At 36.4% G+C, this 21,319-nt stretch overlaps 1 protein-coding gene across 1 annotated transcript in view; it reads right to left on the bottom strand.

Annotated features, from left to right (window-relative positions):
- Nucleotides 1-6,365: 6,365 nt before the first annotated feature.
- WASL (WASP like actin nucleation promoting factor) overlaps nucleotides 6,366-21,319 on the bottom strand; it is a 64,149-nt gene continuing 49,195 nt past the window's right edge. The window contains 3 exon segments of the mRNA XM_057730949.1: nucleotides 6,366-9,008; nucleotides 11,939-12,047; nucleotides 19,238-19,758. Coding sequence (XP_057586932.1) covers nucleotides 8,947-9,008; nucleotides 11,939-12,047; nucleotides 19,238-19,758 — 692 coding nt within the window. The 3' untranslated portion in view covers nucleotides 6,366-8,946.

The following is a 21,319-nucleotide window of genomic DNA, read 5'->3' as shown; positions in this document are numbered from 1 at the left end:
GGGTGAGATACTGTGGGGAAAAAGTGCCATTGGGGATTCAGGTATGGAAACCAGACAACTTGAGGAAAAGTTTTATATATTTGGAACTTTACATAGCATTATTTTTGTTCTTCCTTCAGAAGTCTTGTCAGAACAACTCTTATGAGTCAATTAATACCATTGTCAAGGTGCATATTTATTCAGGCTAGTTGTTCTGGAAGAAATAGATGACAGGCTAAATGTTGCCAGCACCTGCATTTCACTGAAGACGGTGTTGGATACTGAGATTTGTGCATGTCCAAACTTCCATGTCTAATGGTAGGTCCTTTTTCCCAATTATAAGAGAACAAACAGCCATGGAGAAATGCTGACTTAGTGCTGACAAAACCTGAGATATAGTTCCTATATTACGTCAGTGATTTAAACCCTTGCCATATTTAGAGATAAATCATATGGCAATTTGATATCAACATTCCTACATAAAACAGGCTGGCGTCACCAAATCTTTTAACTGACCTAATTTTTCACCACTAAACCCATTGCCGATCTTGTGGGTAATGATTACAAATAGAAATCTTTTCCCTATCTTTTTCTGTTTTCCCTACATTTTCTTTTCTTTCTTTTTTTTAAAAATTAATGAATTTATTGGCCATGTTGGGTCTTCATTGCTTTGCGGGCTTTCTCTGGTTGCGGAGAGCTGCAGCTACTCTTGTTTGGGGTGTGCGGGCTTCTCACTGCGGTGGCCTCTCTTGCTGTGCAGCACGGGCTATAGGCATGTGGGCTTCAGTAGTTGTGGCACATGGGCTCAATAGTTGTGTCTCGAGGGCTCTAGAGTGCAGGTTCAGCAGTTGTGGCACACAGGCTCAGTTGCTCCGAGGCAGGTAGGATCTTCCCGGACCAGGGCTCGAACCCGTGTCCCCTGCATTGGCAGGCAGATTCCCAACCACTGCGCCACCGCGGAAGCCCCACACATTTTCTCATTAGATGCTGAGCACAATTGTGTGAACTTCCTAGGAATTATGACCTATGGCTAAAATGCTATTTCGCAATCTTAATGGAGCCAGCTGAGAAATAGCGCACTAATTCCTCCTATTTATACCTGGGCAAGTTGTTAATTTCCACAGGTAAGGATGGTTCCATAAACACATTTTACATACATCAATATACATCGATGTTCCTGTTCATACCCATGAACACAAAGAAAATTTCTTAAATAACATTAAGTGGCTCCAAGGCTGGCATCCCCAGTGACCTGCTAAAGAAATCCATACAAGTGTATCTCCAACATTTAGTGTCAAGTATTTTCCAGCCCTCCTTTCTTCTTCAGCAATGCATGCCTTTTTGCCAGTCTTTCATAACTGGTCACAAGCACACCTTCTATTCCTGGTTGTATCAAGGGAATTTAATAAACTACAAAAACCTGCTAGGGTTGAGAAGGGAGCCTGATTTCTCAATGTGTCTTAGAATTATGTGGTCACATGAATTTCCTCTGTTACCCTGATGTAGAGATATATTAATACATGGAATAAGAGATTTGTTTTATTCTGAGGCCTACTTCCAACTTACAGTAACAATAGTCATTTAAAATAGTTTGGTTTATAGATAACAAGGTCCTACTGTACAGCACAGGGAACTATATTCAATATTCTGTGATAAACCATGATGGAAAAGAACATAAAAAAGAATGTATATATGAGTCACTTTGCTGTACAGCAGAGATTGGCACAACACTGTAAATCAACTATACTTCAATAAAAAATAGATAAAATAAAACATAATAAAATAGATAAAAACCCATCGTATAGCACAGGAAACTCTGCTCAATATTCTGTAATGGGAACAGAATATAAAAAAGAGTGGATATATGTACATCCGTACCTGATTCACTTTCCTGTACAGCAGAAACTAACACAACATTGTAAATCGACCATACTCAAATAAAAATTAATTTAAAAAATAAAAATAAAATAGTTTGATTTAGGAGAAGGCATTAGGATAAACCTTGCATTCAAGTGTATTCACCTAGTAACTCTGAAAATACAATGCCTGGGAATTTGTGACAACTTGGGAACATGATATAGGAGAATATTTCCTTATGTGACTGTTCCTTCTTGCTTGATTCACTGATTCCTATTAATATTTAAGAAACTTGTGTATTTGAAAGCTCTTGAGGCAAAATTCTCCAAAAACCTTTACGGTTTTTACAACTCCCAATATCCTCAGTTTTGTGGAAAATCTTCTAACATAAAGATACAGCAACAGTTTTCATATGTTGAAAGAGACTCCAAAAGTTTTATTATAGTGTTGGACAGTTCATGTGGGGTCATTACTGCAATTACAATTTATCATTATTTCATGAACTGAGACCAAGATATGAAGACAACGCTACATCTAAGTGTTAACTGGCCATGAAGTGGAAAGAATACACCATATTTTTTTCCTATAAGTTATCCTATCTTTTCCAACAACCACTAAATCCCACTTGAGTTCAACTGTACATAATGACTAGAGGAGTAAGCTTTACAGAATCAGAACTGAATTCAAATGCATATGTTTCTCCCTACTCATCTCCCAAGCAGGCTATTGGAATAGACAACAGCATGATGATTGGTTTAATACTGAGCTAGCTGGGAAATGAAAAAACATGAAAAATACACAGTCGTCCCTCAGTATCCACAGAGAACTGGTTCCAGGAGCCCCCATGGATACCAAAATTCAAGGCTGCTCAAGTCCCTTATATGAAATTGTGGTTCAGTGGTTAGGACACTGCACTCTCACTGCCAAGGACCTGGGTTCAGTCCCTGGCTGGGGAACTAAAATCCCGCAAGCCGCATGGTGTGGCAAAAAAAATTAAATTAAATTTTAAAAATTAAAACAATTAAAAACATTTAAAAATAAAAACATTGAAAAACAAAACAAAGTAAAAGAGAATAAAATAAAATGGTGTAGTACAGGGAATATGGTTGGCCCTTCGTCTTTTGATGCAAAACCCTCAGAAACAGAGGGCTGACTGTAGCGACTCTCATCAAACCAGTTTTTCTGCTGTTCTGGGTTCTGGAAAACGAAGTGATGAAAATGGAAAGTAAAAAGAAGGATGCTGAAAGGGCTCAGGTTGTGTGTAGAATTTCTCTTTGCCCATGGTCTAACTGGCACAAACCATGTCAGGCTGTCCCTGGTATGTTGGCTGTAAAACTGTGGGGCACTTGTACAGATCTAAAGCATTCATCTGGCTCAGAATCTACTTGAACTTTCTAAACATCTAGAGGCAGGAAGATAAGACAGTCCTTATAAACATGTTCTGTAGGGTCCAGAGGCATTCATGCATGAACAAAGTAAGACCACTTAAATAGAATCACTTACAGGTGGCTTGGAAAGTGGTTGCAATTCTAGGACTATGCTTATTAGACTCATAATTACTTAACTATTAATGTTAACTACATCACAACCTTCAGCAAATATCCACAGCAAAGTTCAGCAGTCTTTAAAAAAAAGAAAAAAATTTTTTAAAACTTTCCTTTTGAATGGACTAGTACAGATTGAGCTTTAGTTGAATAGACAACTAAGAAGCTGGCCCTTGTACATTTACATCCTTGTTCAAAAAACAAACAAAATCCAAATATTGTTTCATCAGCTTCTCCCTAACTAGTTCTCATCCTTCAAATGGAGATGCAAATACACTTCTTAATTTTACTTGCTGAGTATCCTCCCAATCCCAATATTAAGAAAAAAATCTGGCTGCAGACACAAATTCTTCTTTCTATTCTCTGCCTCCTTAGACTCCCAATTTAGCTTTAAAAAAAGGAAAAGCTTATTTCTCTTTAGGCCCAGAAGCTGATTTAAGGACCAGAGTTGTCTTACAGACAACTACAGAATGGAGACATTATGAACAGCTTTGTTGATCTGTTTCCCAAAGTTAACTGGACATGACGCCTTTTCCTTTCCCTTCATTTGTTTCTTTCAACACTACAAATACTAAATAAAGTTTTATTTTCCTGCCTCTTTCATAATAAAGGTGAAATACATGCAAACAAATTAGAATCTCCTGTCTCCCTAATAGGAAAACCAGGAAGTTGGATTTAAAGGGTTCAGTTTGTCCTTGTGCTCCTTGGAAGAACTCCTGGTCTTTAAAATGACAGTACAGCTGTTGACTGAAAATTATACAGAAAAATTAATACATCCTGAAAGTAATTTTCTGTCAGGCTGTTGACTGTAAGTTAACAAAATACTTACGTTTAAGTAAAGGCAATGCCCATTTGCGTCTATAAAAAACTAATGAAAATAATCTGGACGTAGAATAAAAAGCTCAATTTCATCTCAACCCAATACTAAATGACAGGAGTGTCCTGTGATGACTGAATGCTTGGACAATGTAGGGTGACTGCCATCACTGAGCCAAAATACTATCACATGCTTCAGAGTCAGAGGCCGGCTCCTCAAAGCAAGCCAGCTTTCCCAGACAGAGATGGAAACAGGATGCTACAGGCTTCTATCAACACCCAGGTAACATGTGAGAAAGGGTGAAATCTGTAGCCGTAAATCTTTCAGAAACAAAGTAAATCTGCAATTTATCCACAACTTAAGAAAAACACAGAAAATAAGGATAAAACAATATTATGGTATATGGAAAAAAGCAACTGACCTAGTAGTCAGATCTGGCTTCTAGTGTCTGACTTTCTATTGGGCCTCAGGCAAATCCCTCAACCACCCTGGATACCCTCTCGCTCAGGAAATGAGAATAGGCTTGATATAACTCGATGGTCTCCAACTGTCTTTCAGTTGTGAAATAAGTATTTTAGAATTGAGGGAGCATATTTAATTTTAATAAAGTTGTTTAAATATGTTGATATTAATACTTAAAAATTCTTAGACTTTGGGCCTTGATGAAAATCCTCACACATCCAACAATAACTAAGATAAAACTGAATTTAGGTCAAGACGTGCCAAGCAATTCAAGACAGAAAATGGCAATATAACACTTGGAACTCCAAGTTCTGTGATGCAATTTGATACTGACAGAACTGTACATCTTCTTAAATAAAATTTTTTTAAAAAATCCTTACTAAGAAATTTTTGTGGTTGTTAAAAAATTAAGGGACTATTTTGAATTTACTAGAAATCCCCCAATATGCAAACATCTGACTAAGCTAGAAAGCACCTATAAGCTACTATCTGCTATATTTTACCCAAAATAATTGTTATTCATATCTTGACTTGTCTGTCTTGACAGTAGTACATGACCAGTTTAGATTTACACTGGACTTTTGTAAAATGTAATACTATGTGTGCATCACTAGTTAGTATGACCATTGGTATATATTAAAAAATGTTTTTTAAGCTATGGTTGACTTATCTCGATTTGTTTTATAATAAAGCCAAAATTTTCAGTGGGTTCCCTTGCGGCAAGGGAAGATACCATGTATCACATATAGAAGGAAAGGCAGTCTTAGTATTAACTGCAAATTTCCCCATCATATTCATAACAGCCAGGTTATTACACCTTTTTCCAGTGGCTTCACTAAAAAGCAAAGTTAAAGAAAAAACCCTATGAATAAAAGAATAAGAGATTACAAAGAGTATGCTGTGTTTTGGAGGTATTATGTGACAATGTCAATAAGGTAAGCGTGCAAATAAAATTTCTCAACTTTTTCATAAATAATTTTCTATTCTACTATAAAAAGGACTTTATAGTTGTCCTTTAAGAACTCCATTTCTAAAGTAGAGTAAGTTATTTCAGGAATTTCCTTACTGATTCTCTTTGAAAAATTTTTAAGAAACAAAATTTTTAATAGGACGTATCATTATGGAAATGTTTAAATTTGACTAACGCTCTTAGAAGGCATTTTGTAGCATCCTACACACTGGATTCCATAACTCAGTTTAACCTTCAGACACCCACTTGTGCCAGGGTCAGTAGAACAGAAAATTCTATTTACCAAAAACTGAATTTTCTGTTTAGAAGTAAGCACCGTCTTTGATGCCATTTATTAAAAGCTATTCAAGTCTCACGTGAAGTGCTATATTTGGCTTTTATTGAAACTACCAGTAAACTCCACTATCACTCAGACTGGGGAAACTGCAGCATTTACGGTGTGTGAGAGTTCTAGTCTGCAATGTGACCTTGCAATGTGAATGCTCTGTAGAGCACAGCAGTGGCTCCTGGGGGAACAGCTGAGCAGCCGCCACGTGTCCCGGCAGAACAGGGTGTAACATTCTTTTGCTCACCGTGTTTATTTAATGGCACATTCCAACTCTCAGGGCACGCGGTTGGCTACGAAATTCAACCATTATCATTCACTGCTATGAATCCATCACTATACAGTTTAAAACTTTTTACCCATTTTAATCTCTTAACAATAAACAAATAAAAAACACACTATTTTATACTATTTGGGTCAAATTAATTTTATTATGCTCCATGATGAATTGCCACCAGTGCAACATCCTATTCACTAAACATTTCAAAAAAAATTTCACATACTAAACAAAATTTCAGTTGATAAATGGAAATGAATGATTGAAAGTCTTTATGAATCTCATACATACAATATGTGGCTAGCTGAAATTGTCTATCACATAGCATTTAGATATAAAAAGCCTCATGCTAGCTTGTTAAACGCGAAGGCTATCAGACAATCATTTAGCTGGAGTACACGTGGGAGGCTCTCAGACAACGCACAGGTATAGTGCTGTTCACAGTGCAAGGTGGTGGAGGACTGAAACATGCAACCTTTACATCTAGAGTGCTTTTAGTCTTCATGCCTGGACTGAATTCCACAGCTGCTGTGTTTCAACCAATAGTAATTCAGACTTTGTGCAACAACAACAAAGTCTTTTTTTTTTTTTCCTTTAAGAAGAAAGAATAAACTCAATTATCATTGGCAAATTTTATACCCATCTTACATGTTTAAAATTGTGTTTGCAATTCAAAGAACTGATATCCTCTGCTCACAGCAGCTCCTGATAAACCTTTATCATAACAAAGTTAGCTGGGAAACCCTGAACTCCTTGCCCCAAAGTTAACAGAGATCTTAAATTGGCATTACTTTAAAGACATTTCTAAGATACTTTAAAAAAATTTGTATAATGTCTAAAAGAAAAACAAGTAAAATGTTTAACACTACTTAAAATAATTACAATGTTCTATTTACTATTTGCACAAATTTCTAATTTTATTGGTTAGTAGTTGTCCAGTCTCATCCACACCAGACCCACAGAGCTCAAGCCACAATAAAAATGAGAGTAAGCAGAAAAAGGTTTCCAGCAGCAGAGGGCACTGTTTTTGCAAGACACAAAAAGTCTAGTATCTTTCCCATGTGCTTAAATTACTCCTGCAAGGAGCTGAATAACTTAACTATTTTACTGCACCACCTACTGCTTTCAGCAACAAAACCTTTTAAATTATTTCTCATGATAACTAGATGCACGATGACTAGAGATTATGTGATAACTGGTTAAAATTCAAGCCACATCTTGCAGGTCCAGCCTGTCAAGATCATGCCAATACTAGATTTTGGTCGGTACAATTATAGAGAGCTTAATTTTCAGTCAGATATTGTGACTACAGTAAGGAAATACATTTGGAACTACATTCTGCATATGACTCAATGTGAGAAAAATAGGTGTCTGTATTTAAATCAGGTAATTTTTCTACCTAAAATTTAAAGTAGGTAGGTATGATAATTAATGCTATAAATATGAAACAACCACCTTTAGGCAGACTAGTGTATTGTAGAGAGGCAAGGAAACCCTAATTTTAACACATCATTTAGCATACATAACAAATGTGCAGGTTGTAAAGTTTTAGCTTTTTTAAAAAAACAATCTATCATTCAGTTTTGTGTTTCAAGAAATTTGACATTGGGACCACTAATCTTTTAAGAAAAATGTAACTGTTCACCTGACATTTTGACAAAAACCTTGAGAAATTATCAAAATTTAAAAAAACCCAGCATAACTGTTTCACCATTATGGTGTATACCTTTGCCAGCCACATGAGATTTTTAAGGTTGGTATTTCTGAATACCTCAATCCATACAGACTGCAAAATAAAAATACTTAATTCCACATCACTTTTATAATGTTCTGATTTTTATAGTGTATTTACACAGATATTAAAGTAACCACAATACATAGCCTCCTTCAGTTCCTGTAAACTGAAATTATCTCTAAGATCCCCAAACCTCAACAAAGTTAATTAACTTTTGTTTCAGAATAATACCAAAAATATTTTTAAAATTTTTGCCAAAAAGAGCCTGCCACATTTGCCATAGCACAAAAATAACCTCAGTCAAGTACAGATGTGCAAGGGCTCCTTATGATTCCAGCCTCCAAATACCACATCTATACAATAACAGGCAATATTGCTGTAAGAGGTGTGTTACTCATTTTCCCAACCAGCATCTCTGTAGTGATTCTACGCAGAGCATACTGCTAAACTTGGAGAAACTGCATCAGTGTAGTGATGTCTAGAGAACTGTGCAATGTATCAGCTTCAACATTCATGTGGCATGTGTTCAAAATGAAGGGGCTAAATAAACTAACGTCTGCATCACTTAAAAAAGAATGTAGTGCTATACTAGATTTTAATAAGAAAATTTAGGTACAGAAAAAGTAGGGTATGAAAATAGTGTTTTCCTTCTGGCATTATAACTAAATTACAATTAAGGTTTTTGTCAGTCTCACATATAATATTTAAACTCCCTTGTTGATGGAATGGAAAATATTCACAAATTACGTGAGCATCCTGGTGTAAACGTGCACACAGTAACAGGGAGTAGTTTTGCAGAGGATTATGACAAACCCTTACAGATTAAATGAGGTATTGCACAGATTAATAAAAAAAAAGCAAAAAAGGCAACAAAAATATACAGCAAATTGGTAGAACATTTACATGATAATTTTACAGAATCCATAGACAGAAAGTAGTGTTTAGTATTTCACCTTAAAAATATATATATAATATATAGGTCAGTCTTCCCATTCATCATCATCCTCAAAATCTTCTTCCTCATCTTCATCCTCATCTTCATCTGGAAGAGAATCATTAAAACAATTAAAAAAATGTATAAATAAAATGACATTACATAATCCTTAGGGGATTTCTCCAATTATTCAACTTCTAAAACAAGAACTTGGGGGAATCTGGTTTCTAAAATGGTTTAAAATGAATCAATAAAATACATCTAAAGAGTATTTGATAGTGAGTTGAAGATTAGAACATGACTAAGAAGACTTAGGTTTTAGTCCCTTAGTATCTACGTAACCAATTTCAACCTGTGTTTCTTTATGTGTAAAATCACATTTGAGTTGATCTCTCTGAATTCTAGACTCATATTGCAAATCCAACGAAGGCCCCTTCCATTACTGTCTTAAAAGAAAAGTTGTAAAAAATATAACCAGCACATTGTTTAGCTACCAATTTCAGTTATACTTCCAGTAGCAGGAGGGAACCGCATCAGCACTAAGCCATAAAGGAAACAGAGTGGGCAGTCCGAATACCCAATCTCATTTTCTACCCCCTATTCTCTCTTGAACCCACCTACACTGCTCTTTCCTGGTCCCCAAGGACCTACTGTTGCTAAAGCTAAAGCTCAACTCTTTCTTCTCATTTTTGTGACCTATCACACCCATCCTCCTTCAAGCACTTCACCTCACTTCTAAGATACCACTCTCTTCAGTGCTCCAAACTCATTAGACTTTCTCTTCTCTATTTATACCCACTTCTCTGATGATCTCATCCAGTTCCTTAACTTTAAAACCATGTACAGGGTGAGTCAAAAATTATCTGCATTCTGGCTGCAGTTTTAACAGAAGTTTTAACATAACGGAGTGCAGATAATTTTTGACTCACCCTCGTATATCTTAATGACATGCAAATTTATATTAACAGTTCACATCTCTCCTCTGAATGCCAGACTCATAACCAAATGTCTATTCAACATCTACTTTTAAATGTTTAATAAGTATTTCAAATTTAATATGTACGGAATCAAATTCCTAATGTTTCCTTTCAAACTTGCCCCTCTTAAATCTTTCCCACTGTTAATGAAAATTTCACTCTTTCAGTCACTCAGTTCAAAAACATAAGTCATCCATCACTCCTTTTTTTCCAAACCTCACTTCCAATCCATCAGCAAACCCAATGATCACCACATGCAAAGTATAGCTAGTATCCAACCACCGCTCAGGTGCACCAACCTGACTCAAACCTGCATCATCTTTAGCTTGGATCACTGACACTCCTCTGCTAAGAACCTCGCAGTGGTTTCCCATCACATCCATGGCCTCCAGAGCCTTTCCTCCTGGCCTCCTGCCACCTCTCATACTACATTCCTTATTCCTCTTTTTCTTGCTCCCTTGTTCCAGCCCTACTGACCCTGGCACTGTTCCTCAACTTCAGGGACTTTGTACTGGCTGTACACACTTTCCAGTTTTCTACGTGGTTCACTCCCTGAACTCCTTCTGGTCTTTTCTAAAATGACATCTTAGGTAGCCCTCATTATCTTATTTCAAAATGAACTTTCTTCTCACAGCCTGTCCTTGTATCTCCATTTTTTGCTTAATTTCTGTCCTCAGTACATATCACCATTTAATATATATATTTTCTGATCTGTTTTATTGTCTCTCTCTTTCTCACTAGAACACATGCTCCATGAAGGAAGGAATTTTTTTTTATTATTATTATTATTCCACAATAAGTATTTGTGTACTGTATTAGTCTACTCTATCATTGTAACACAGTATGGAAACAAAAATGCTTATTTAAGGAAAACAAATGTTGCTAAAGGATCTTAGCTATCCACATCCTTAAGGAGAAACAAACAGAAGGAAAACAACAGTTATTAAGCACCTACTACGTGTTAGGCAATCTGCTGGAAAGTTACATATTATTTTATTCACTGTTCATATAAATCATCTGATTTGTGAATTCTTTTCCATGTAACAAACTGGAGAACTGAGGTCCACCACAGAGAGTAAATAACAGATTTAATAAGAAAAAAGATCTGCTTCTAGTACATCATGCTCTTCAGTAAACCTCAACCACCACATCAGTAAAACCCATATTCCTTCCCTCTTCTAAGAGTGATACACCTACATGGTTGTACGCATGTGCTTAATAACCTCAAATAGGTACTAGTTTATTCAAATAAACCTTTTAGGAAAAAACAATAAAGAAGAAACAAAAAACTTTAGGATTCTTTATCAAACCCCAGAAATAGCATAAATTATCTCATTTCTCAGCCCCAACTCTTGCAAATCAGGGAAACCTAAATTTCTTTTTAAAAATAATTAATTAATTAATTAATTAATTATATTGTTGCATTGGGTCTTTGTTGCTGGGCACGGGCTTTCTCTAGCTGCTGTGAGTGGGGGCTACTCTTCATTGCGGTGTGCGGGCTTCTCAGTGTGCTGGCTTCTCTTGTGAAGCATGGGCTCTAGGCGCGTGGGTTTCAGGAGTTATGGCATGTGGGCTCTAGAGCACAGGCTCAGTAGTTGTGGTGCACGGGCTTAGTTGCTCCACAGCATGTGGAATCTTCCCAGACCAGGGATTGAACCCATGTCCCCTGCACTGGCAGGAGGATTCTTAACCACTGCACCACCTGGGAAGTCCCTAAATATCTTAGGTCACAAGAATGTCACAGGAATGAGATTCAGGAATCTCAAGCTTTGTTTAGAAGTTGTTTGCCAGGCATTCCATTAGTTTTTCTGGTTTAGGAAACAAAATTGCCATTTTGCCAAAGTTGTTGTTCCAATTTATAGTTATGACAGTGGTGTCTTGACATCCATTAAGTTTCAAATATACTAGTCACAAATTCTTAAAATATATCCTAGAACCTACATCAGTAAGTTATTCATTAGCAGGGAAAAATCTAGGACAGACTGTGTCATAGAATAAAAAGAGAAACAGAACTTCAAATATACAAATTTATTAAATATATATGTACACATGCAAATATACCTGAGGAATGAATGGCTTTGCTCCTTTTCTGCATCACTTCCATTAATGCACCTACAATTCCTGAAGTGGGTGCAGGTGTCGGTGGTGTAGACTCTTGGCCATCAGATACCTTGGAAAGAAAAGTTAGCAAAATTTAGTAACACGTTGTTAGCAAAAAATCTCTGTCTCCTGAAAATCTTTCTCTTACAATCATTTCATTATTTTAAAACAAAACAAAACAAAAAAGCAAACAATCAAGCCCAGGACAGGACTAACTAAATTAAGAAGAAAAAAACCTGCTGCCTTAAAAGAATTATTCAAGATATATTTCCCTTCCTTAATGTATAAGCCATCAATACATTTCCAAATTTAGAATAACAATCAAACCTCTTCCTAAACAATACTTGTCCTTGCAGCTGGGTTACTTCTGTTCATTCCAGTACACAAAGCCTTGACTGATGAAAAACTTTAAAATGATTATCAAAGGACATCATTTTATAAAACTAAGGTAGTATTTAGGTTCCTAGAGAAGCACATTTTAAAATATCTAAGAGCAATTAGAGATACTTATGTTTTCCTAGAAAAACTCAGCTTTACTAATAAGCTTCATAGTTTTAAATATTGTACTCAATATAAAGCTATAATATAAATATGTATAATATATAAAATATATATATATATTATAATTCAAAATGAACCTTCCTTCTTATAACATGTAACTTCTCTTTAAGGAGATCAAATGGGTAGCTTTCAAAACGTACCTCACAGGGCAGCTAACTAACCCTAATTAAAGTACTTTATCTAATATAAACTACATTTGGGGGAAATATCAGTATCAAAGGATCTCACTAAAATCTAATTTCTCTACAAAATAATCCCTGATTCCGACACTTAAAAAAAAGAGACCACAGGAAGTCTGTAGTGATTTGGGAAAAAAATACATATTGCTCTATGAGCACTCTGACTAAAATGAGCAGTCATTTATACAAACTACTCATTTTGTTAATTTTGTCCCTGGACTTACATTATCCATGGAAAGGTATGATATCGGTATTATTAAAAATGAAATAGCACAGCTATACTAAATAATTATACACACACACACACACACACACAGCTGACCCTTGAACAACACGAGTTTGAACTGCCTGGGTCCATTTACATGCAGATTTTTTTCAATAAATACACTGGTAAACTTTTTAAGGATTTGCTACATTTGAAAAAACTTAAGATGAATCACACTGCCTAGAAAAATGGAAAAAGCTAAGAAAAAGATATGTCATGAATGCATAAAATATATGTAGACACAGGTCTATTTTATCACTTACTACCACAAAATATACCCAAATTTATTATAAAAAGTTAGAATTTATTAAAGCTTATGCGCACACATGGCACTATTCTCTGCTGAGAAAATGTAAACAAATGTAAAGATGCAGTTTAAATTGTAACTGTGTAAGATTACCTGCAGTGCACACTGTACTTCTGTAATAATTCTGTACCCCCCTCCTCCTGTTGCTATTTCAGTAAGCCCAAATGTGAGTATATGCTTAAAACTCCCTGTGATACTGTTAGTGTGAGCATTTGTCTCTCCAGTAAACTGAGTATCACAGTAAAAAGTGATCTCTCTATGGTCAACTCATCTATGACAAAGGAGGCAAGGATATACAATGGAGAAAAGGCAGACTCTTCAATAAGTGGTGCTGGGAAAACTGGACAGCTACATGGAAAAGAATGAAATTAGAACACTGCCTAACACCAGACACAAAAATAAACTCAAAATGGATTAAAGACCTAAATGTAAGGCCAGACACTATAAAACTCCCTGAGGAAAACATAGGAAGAACACTCTTCAACATAAATCACAGCAAGATCTCTTTTGACCCACGTCCTAGAGTAATGGAAATAAAAGCAAAAAATAAATAAGTGGGACCTAATGAAACTTCAAAGCTTCTTCACAGTAAAGGAAACTATAAGCAAGACGAAAAGACAACCCTCAGAATGGGAGAAAACATTTGCAAATGAATCAATAGACAAAGGATTAATCTCCAAAATATATAAACTTGTTCACCCAGCTCAATATCAAAAAGCCAAACAACCCACTCAAAAAATGGGCAGAAGACCTAAATAGGCATTTCTCCAAAGACATACAGATGGCTAAGAGGCACATGAAAAGCTGCTCAATATCACTAATTATTAGAGAAATGCAAATCAAAACTACAATGAGGTATCACCTCACACCAGTTAGAATGGGCATCATCAGAAAATCTACACACAGTAAATGCTGGAGAGGGTGTGGAGGAAAGGGAACGCTCTTGCACTGCTGGTGGGAATCTAAAATGATACAGCCACTATGGAGAAGAGTATGGAGGTTCCTTGCAAAACTAAAAATAGTTACCATATGACCCAGCAACCCCACTTACTGGGCATATACCCAGAGAACACCATAATTCAAAAAGACACATGCACTCCAATGTTCACTGCAGCACTATTTACAATAGCCAGGACATGGAAGCAACCTAATGTCCATCAACAGATGAATGGATAAAGAAGATGTGGTACATATATACAATGGAATATTACTCAGCTGTAAAAAGGAATGAAACTGGGATATTTGTAGAGACATGGATGGACCTAGAGACTGTCATACAGAGTAAAGTAAATCAGAAAAACAAATATCGTATATTAACACATATATGTGGAATATAGAAAAATGGTACAAATCAACTGGTTTGCAGGGTAGAAATAGAGACACAGATGTAGAGAACAAACACATGGACACCAAGTAGGGAAAGCGGGGAGGGTTGGGGGGGGAATGAATTGGGAGATTGGGATTGTCATATATACATTACTAATAAGAAAAAAAAATACCAAATTGTACACTCTAAATATATGCAGTTTATTGTATGTTAACTGCATCTCAATAAAAGTTCTAAAAAAAAAAAATTACAAAAAAAATCCAAAAGACAAAAGTGATCTCCCATAGTTCTCATGTATTTTTCATTGTAATTTAGTGCAATACTGCACACCATGAATAAAACCACAGGACCCATATGAGGTGCCACCAGTGATGCTGGAAGTGCTCCCAAGAAGTGGAGAAAAGACATGATGTTACAAGAAAAAGCTGAATTGTGTGATATGTACTGTAGATTGAGGGCTGCAGTGGTAGCTGCCCACTGTTTCAAGATAAATGAATCCAGCGTTAAGGACCATAATAAAAAAAAGAACAAAAAAGTCATGAAGCTATTGCTGCAGCTACACCATCAGGTGCCAAAACCTTGCACTTTTGGTGAAATAACTTTCTATCCCATATTGAAAATGCAGCTTCCATGTAGATGCAGGGTTGCTATAAGAAAGGCATACCTATAGACTCTAATGATTTGAGAAAAAGTGAAGTCATTAAATCAAGAGGAAGGTGAAGGATCTAAAGCTGGAAATTTTAATGCCAGCAAAGGATGGTTTGATAATTTTACAAACAGGTTTGGCTTTAAAAATGTGAAGATAACAGGAGAAGCAGCAGACAAGTTCCCAGATGCCATTAATAAAATAATTGAGGAGAAAGGATAACTGCCTGATTAGGTTTTAAATGTAGACAAAAGTGTCCTACAAGAAATGCCCTGGAAGAAAAATGCCACAAAGGACACTTCCTAGTAAGGAAGAGAAGCAAGCTCCAGGATTTAAAGCATGCAGGGGTAGGCTAACTCTCTTGTTTTGTGCAAATGCAGTGAGGTTTACAATCAAGACTGCCCTTATCTATAAAGCTGCTAACTCTCCTTGAAGGGAAAAGAAAAACACCAGCTGCCAGTCTTTTGGTTATATAACAAAAAGGCCTGGACAACGAGCGAGAACCCTTTTTCTGAATTGGTTTCGTTAATGCTTTGGCCCTGCAGTCAGGAAGTGCCTTGCCAGTAAGGGACTACTTTATAAAGTTCTCTTAATACTGGACAGTGTCCCAGGCCACTCAGAACCCCACGACGCTAACACCATAGGTGTCAAAGCGGCCTACTTGCCGCCAAACACAACATCTCTAATTCAGGCTCTAGATCGGGGGTCACAAAGACCTTCAAGGCATTACACATGGTACTCTGTGTAGAGAACTGTCAACTGTAGAAGAGAACTCCGACAGAACATCATGAAAGTCTGGAAGGATTACATCATTGAAGATGCCATTGCTGTTACAGAAAAAGCCGTGAAGACCATCAAGCCCTGAATGATAAATTCCTGCTGGAGAAACTGTGTCCAGATGTTCTACATGACATCATAGGATTTACAACAGAGCCAAGCAAGGAAATCATGAAAGAGATAATTGATATGGCAAAAAAGGTGGGGTGCGGGGGGAGGTGGTGAAGGGTTTCATTTCAAGATATGGATCTTGGAGGAATATAAGAGCTAACAGACACCACACCACAAAAATTAATAGAAGATGACTTGATAAAGATGAGAGCTTCCAAACCAGTGCCAGACGATGACGAAGAAGATGTAGAAGAAGCAGTGCCAGGAAAACAAATTGACATTAGACAATCCGGCAGAAAGAAGGGTTCAGATTATTCAAGACTGCATTTGACTTCTTTTACGTCATGGACCCGTCTATGATACGGGGCACTAAAACTAAAGCAAAGGAACAGAAATGATGATGTAGCTCTATAACATGACAGCGGGTGTGCCTGCCTCGCCTGCCTCCCCTTACCCCTCCTCCACCTCTTCCACTGAGGCCACTCCCGAGACACCCAGAAAGAACAACACCTCCTTTTCCTCCTCCTCCTCAGCCTACTCAACGTGCAGACAAGAAGGGTGAAGACCTTTATGACGATCCACCTCCACTTAATGGATAGTAATCATCATGCTGCACAGCTGATAAACTTACCTGTTGTGAATGTGTGTCTCTGTGTGGAAACCTAATAACTGTACGAAATATTTCTGTGTTATCATCACCTAAGTATTTATCATGTAGAACGCTGTGTGCAAGACCTGTACTGAAGTGGACAGCCTATCCTTACACAGGCATAAAGTGACGGACAGTTAATATAAAATTAATAATGTGTTAGTTTTCTTACTGCTTTACAGCTTTGCTTTCAAAGAATTACATTATCCTACAGTATGACCCTCGCTCTCCTAATTGATGAAACTGCATATCTGCCTATCATCACAGGTAAGTGGTTTTTGAAAAAAAGTATAACAATGTTTCCAATACAGTGTTATGAATATGACTGTACTAATGTATGCCATAACAATTTTGTAACAATCCATTCACTAGTACACAGGCTAGCCACTGTGAAGCAATCATACCGAATATACCAGATTACCATAAAGCAATCATATGGCTGCCTCTCCATTATCAATGCATGAAATGTTATACCTGTAAATAAATACAAATTTCTCACATTCTTTTCATTTTTGATATCTAGTGTTAGTATTACATTTAACATCTAAAATGTTTGCATTATATAAGACAATACTGACCAATACTGACTTAGGTACTAACAGACAGACGATTCACCTTGGAAACATGATGTAAACTGACAGTATTCATAAATACAGTTCAGTACTGTAAATGTATTTTCTCTTCCTTATGATTTTCTTAATAACATTTTCTCTTCTCTAGCTTACTTTGTTGTAAGAATACAGTATGTAATACATATGACATACAAAATACATGTTAATTAACTGTTATAGGTAAGGCTTCCAGTCAACAGTAGGCCATTAACAGTTAAGTTTTGGGGGAGTCAAAAGTGACACACAGATCTGACTGCTTGAGGGGCTGGTACCCCTAACTCCTGTGCTGCCCAAGGGTCAACTTATGTATTTGAAATTCTAAAGTATACAACCCCATTAAACTCTGCTATTCACCTGGGCTGTGGTCATTTTGACAATAATTCTCCCCACTAACAACTATTCAAAGTTCTTTTGAATACTTGAGAACTGGTCCTGAGAAACCTTTAGTCTGAACTAAATGGGGAGAGGAAGCGGTGGTGATTCTTCACAGGCTGATCTAAGCATCATCCTGAACACATGATAAGAAAAGATGTGGACACATTTTAAAGACCAGAAGTTTCTTAAATCTGTGCTATGCTAATGTTTAAATGCTTTCATTCAATTAGTTGTGTTCCCTATCCATCATTCCCTTCCTAGCCAAAGCTTCAGAGATTTAGAAAGTTATAATAATACTCTACAGAATATTGCAAAATAATTTTCAATTAAAATCTCCTTCTTTCAGCTCAACTTACTGCATAGAAAAATCTACCATCTATAACCTGTATGAAGCCCTGCAGAGCAAACGTTCCTCCTGGAATTGAGGGACCACGTATAAAGGCCCAGAGCAAGCATGTGAATGTTAGGTAGGTTAGACTCTAGGTCAGGGGTCAGGACACTACTGCCATAGGCCAAATACAGCCTTTCCCCTGTTTTTATATAACTTTTTTAAAGCTAAGAATGATTTTTACATTTTTAAATCGTTCAAAGAAAACAAAAGAGGAATATTTGTGATACGTGCAAATCATATGAAATTCCAATTTCAGTGTCCATAAATAAAACTTTATAGAACACAAGCATGCCCATGCATTTATGTGCTGTCTATGGCTGCTGCTTTTGTGGTATAATAGCACAGCTGAGCAGTTCTAACAGATATCATATGGCCTGTGAGCCTAAAATGTTTGCTGTCTGGTCCTTTAAAGCAAAAAGTTTGCCAACCTCTGCTCTAGAAGATTAAATGATGACCTCATCCAATTCAGAGAATCCAAAATTACCTGCCATCATTACAGAAATTCTAATTAGAACTCTTTCAATTTTCTGTGGAGTCTGAATCTCTACTAATCTAAATTTCAGACACAAAAACTTTAAAATATGGTGTAATTTTCATAAAGTTAATGGTTTGACTTTACCAAATGATTACAGTTGGTTTCAACAGGACTACTTTTACTTCTGTATAGTTTAATAAAGATTTTCCCTTAAATTAAATTTCATTTAAAAGTCTAGAACAGTGTATTGCAAACATAGTACAATATTCTTTATATGAAGTCCTAGAACAGGCAAACTAAACCTATGGTGATAGAAATCAGGTCAGTGATTCTTTCTGAGAAGGGAGAGGCATAAGGGAACTTTCTGGGGTGATATTTTGATACAGAAATATGGGTCACAAAGGTAAATGTGTAAAGTTATGCACTGTATGGTATGTAAAAATATCAGAAATTCAAAGGGTTAAAAAAAACAAACACCAAAGAGAAAAAGTAAAAAAAAAAAAAAATTTTTTTCAAAGATGTCTTATAATTACTTTAAAATTCCATTAAGACTGGCAGCCTAAACTGAAAAGAATAGATTACTTACAGATTTCAGCTGAATACCCTGTCGTATCTGGTCTAAAAGTGCATCCCTTCCAGAGCAGGACACCGGTCGACTGTTCTGTTCCACTTTTTTCAGCTGAGCCCCCTCTCTAATTTGATCTAAAAGAGCTGCTTTGCTTCCTGCAGGAGCTGGAACTTGATGGTCACCATCCGAAGGGAGGCCAGGGGGAGGTGGTGGCCCCGGTGGAGGTGGAGGTGGAGGCGGTGGGGGTGGTGCCACTGACCCGGCCACCGACAGAGGTGGAGGTGGTGGTGGAGGCCCTGAAGGTGCTGAGGAGGGAAGGGCTGGAGGTGGAGGAGGGTACATCCTATTTGGCGGCGGTGGAGGCACTCCTACCCCTGGCCTGGACGGAGGTGGTGGTGGTGGTGCAGCTGTGGGAGCTCTTGAAGGGGGTGGAGGAGGAGCCCCTCTTCCCCTGGCAGGAGGGGGAGGAGGGCCCGAGCTATGTGGAGGAGGGGGAGGAGGAGGCGGCCCTCCCCTTGATGGTGGTGGAGGTGGCGGTGCTGAAATAAAAACAAACAAAAAAAAGAAAGTGTGCTTTTTTACCCCACAAACATTATAGAGATACAGCAACTCATTGCAGTATGTATTAAAAAACAGGAGGGAAAAAAAGGCCTCATCTTTGTATTTTATTTTTCAAAGATACCTGAGCACAGATGATATCTTATAATTCTATTTGGGAATACTCAACCTAAAGGTCACCTTTCTGGTCTTTCTTGAAAAGATACTACCTAAAATAGTGGAATTTAGTTTTTAGCAACCAGCACCGCTGGTAAGGGAATAAACACATTTTTATATAATAATAATAAAATTATAACACTGAAATTAAACATTTTGGTCAATAAGTGTCATTCTACATTTTAATAAAAATTAATAGATACCTTCCCTCTTTAAAGAATCAAGTATATTTAGTTGTTTTGTAAAATTAATTACATTCAGAATAGCTAATGTAGTATAATCTATTAGAATTTATTCAAGTTCATCCGAGCTAAACTCAAATACAATACTTTTTCTTTTAAAATGTAAACCTTTGTCACCAAACTTGCATTTGTAATTTATAATGTCCTATATTTTTATATGTATAGAATATATAATATATAATACATACGTTATGTAATAAATATATAATATAGTGATATATAATACAATATGTAATGTATATATCGTACTATATTAATAAAAGATGGTCAGCAGTTCTAGCGATGGCATTAAGGGAGGCAGGTTGCTCAGCTGAAATGTTCAGCTACTTATTCAGGAAACATTATCAAATTAACTGAGAATTCCTAAACACTGTAAAATTAAAGTTATTAATAAAATATTAACATTATCCTGGTAGCAATGGTATATACATTCCTATTTTACTAAAGGGAAAATGTAAGCTAAAATAGAGAAACAAATTCAAAGTACAAATTTATTACACTTCTAGAGACATGATTTTACCAAGAGCATACACAAGTTTACATAATAATGAACTTCATTATTTCTCCATTCATTTAAAGAGTGAATAGAAAAAATAATATTTTTAGGAATAAAGAAATCCTAAAATCTGTAACAGCTATTTGTATTTACTGGTACAAACTAATATATTATTGATGCATATTTCTACAATCTATACAAATACCAACATTAATTTCAAATAATAATAGGCTTACATGCTCAATAATGCAATGATGCCAGAGAGGAAAACAATCCCCTCACTTCAAAGGAAATCAAATATTATTTTCTGATTTCATTTGGGATAATTATGGGAAGTACACTATAAAATATGCTATCAAATACAGTCATAAACATTAGATGAAATACACAGAAAGGCCAGGACTCACAAAGGTATTGTCTCCCGGCATAAAAACTTTTAAAACTGGAAATAATATATAGTTGCAAACAGGAGAGTCATCCTACTTGGATACAGGCCATCACTGAGGGAAGCTCTATGATTTACACTCAAGGCATACTGGAGGTCTGGGTGTTGCAGCTAAGGTTCTCCCAATTTTCTCACCAAATCCAAAGCAAGGAGACTTAAACTTGCTAAAACCAAAGCCTTTTTCTAACATAATTTGTAACAGC

Source organism: Hippopotamus amphibius, chromosome 4 (genome assembly GCF_030028045.1).
Source record: "Hippopotamus amphibius kiboko isolate mHipAmp2 chromosome 4, mHipAmp2.hap2, whole genome shotgun sequence".
NCBI lineage: Eukaryota > Metazoa > Chordata > Mammalia > Artiodactyla > Hippopotamidae > Hippopotamus > Hippopotamus amphibius.
The sequence above is the reverse complement of the archived record's forward strand: the minus strand, read 5'-3'. Positions and strand labels throughout refer to the sequence as shown.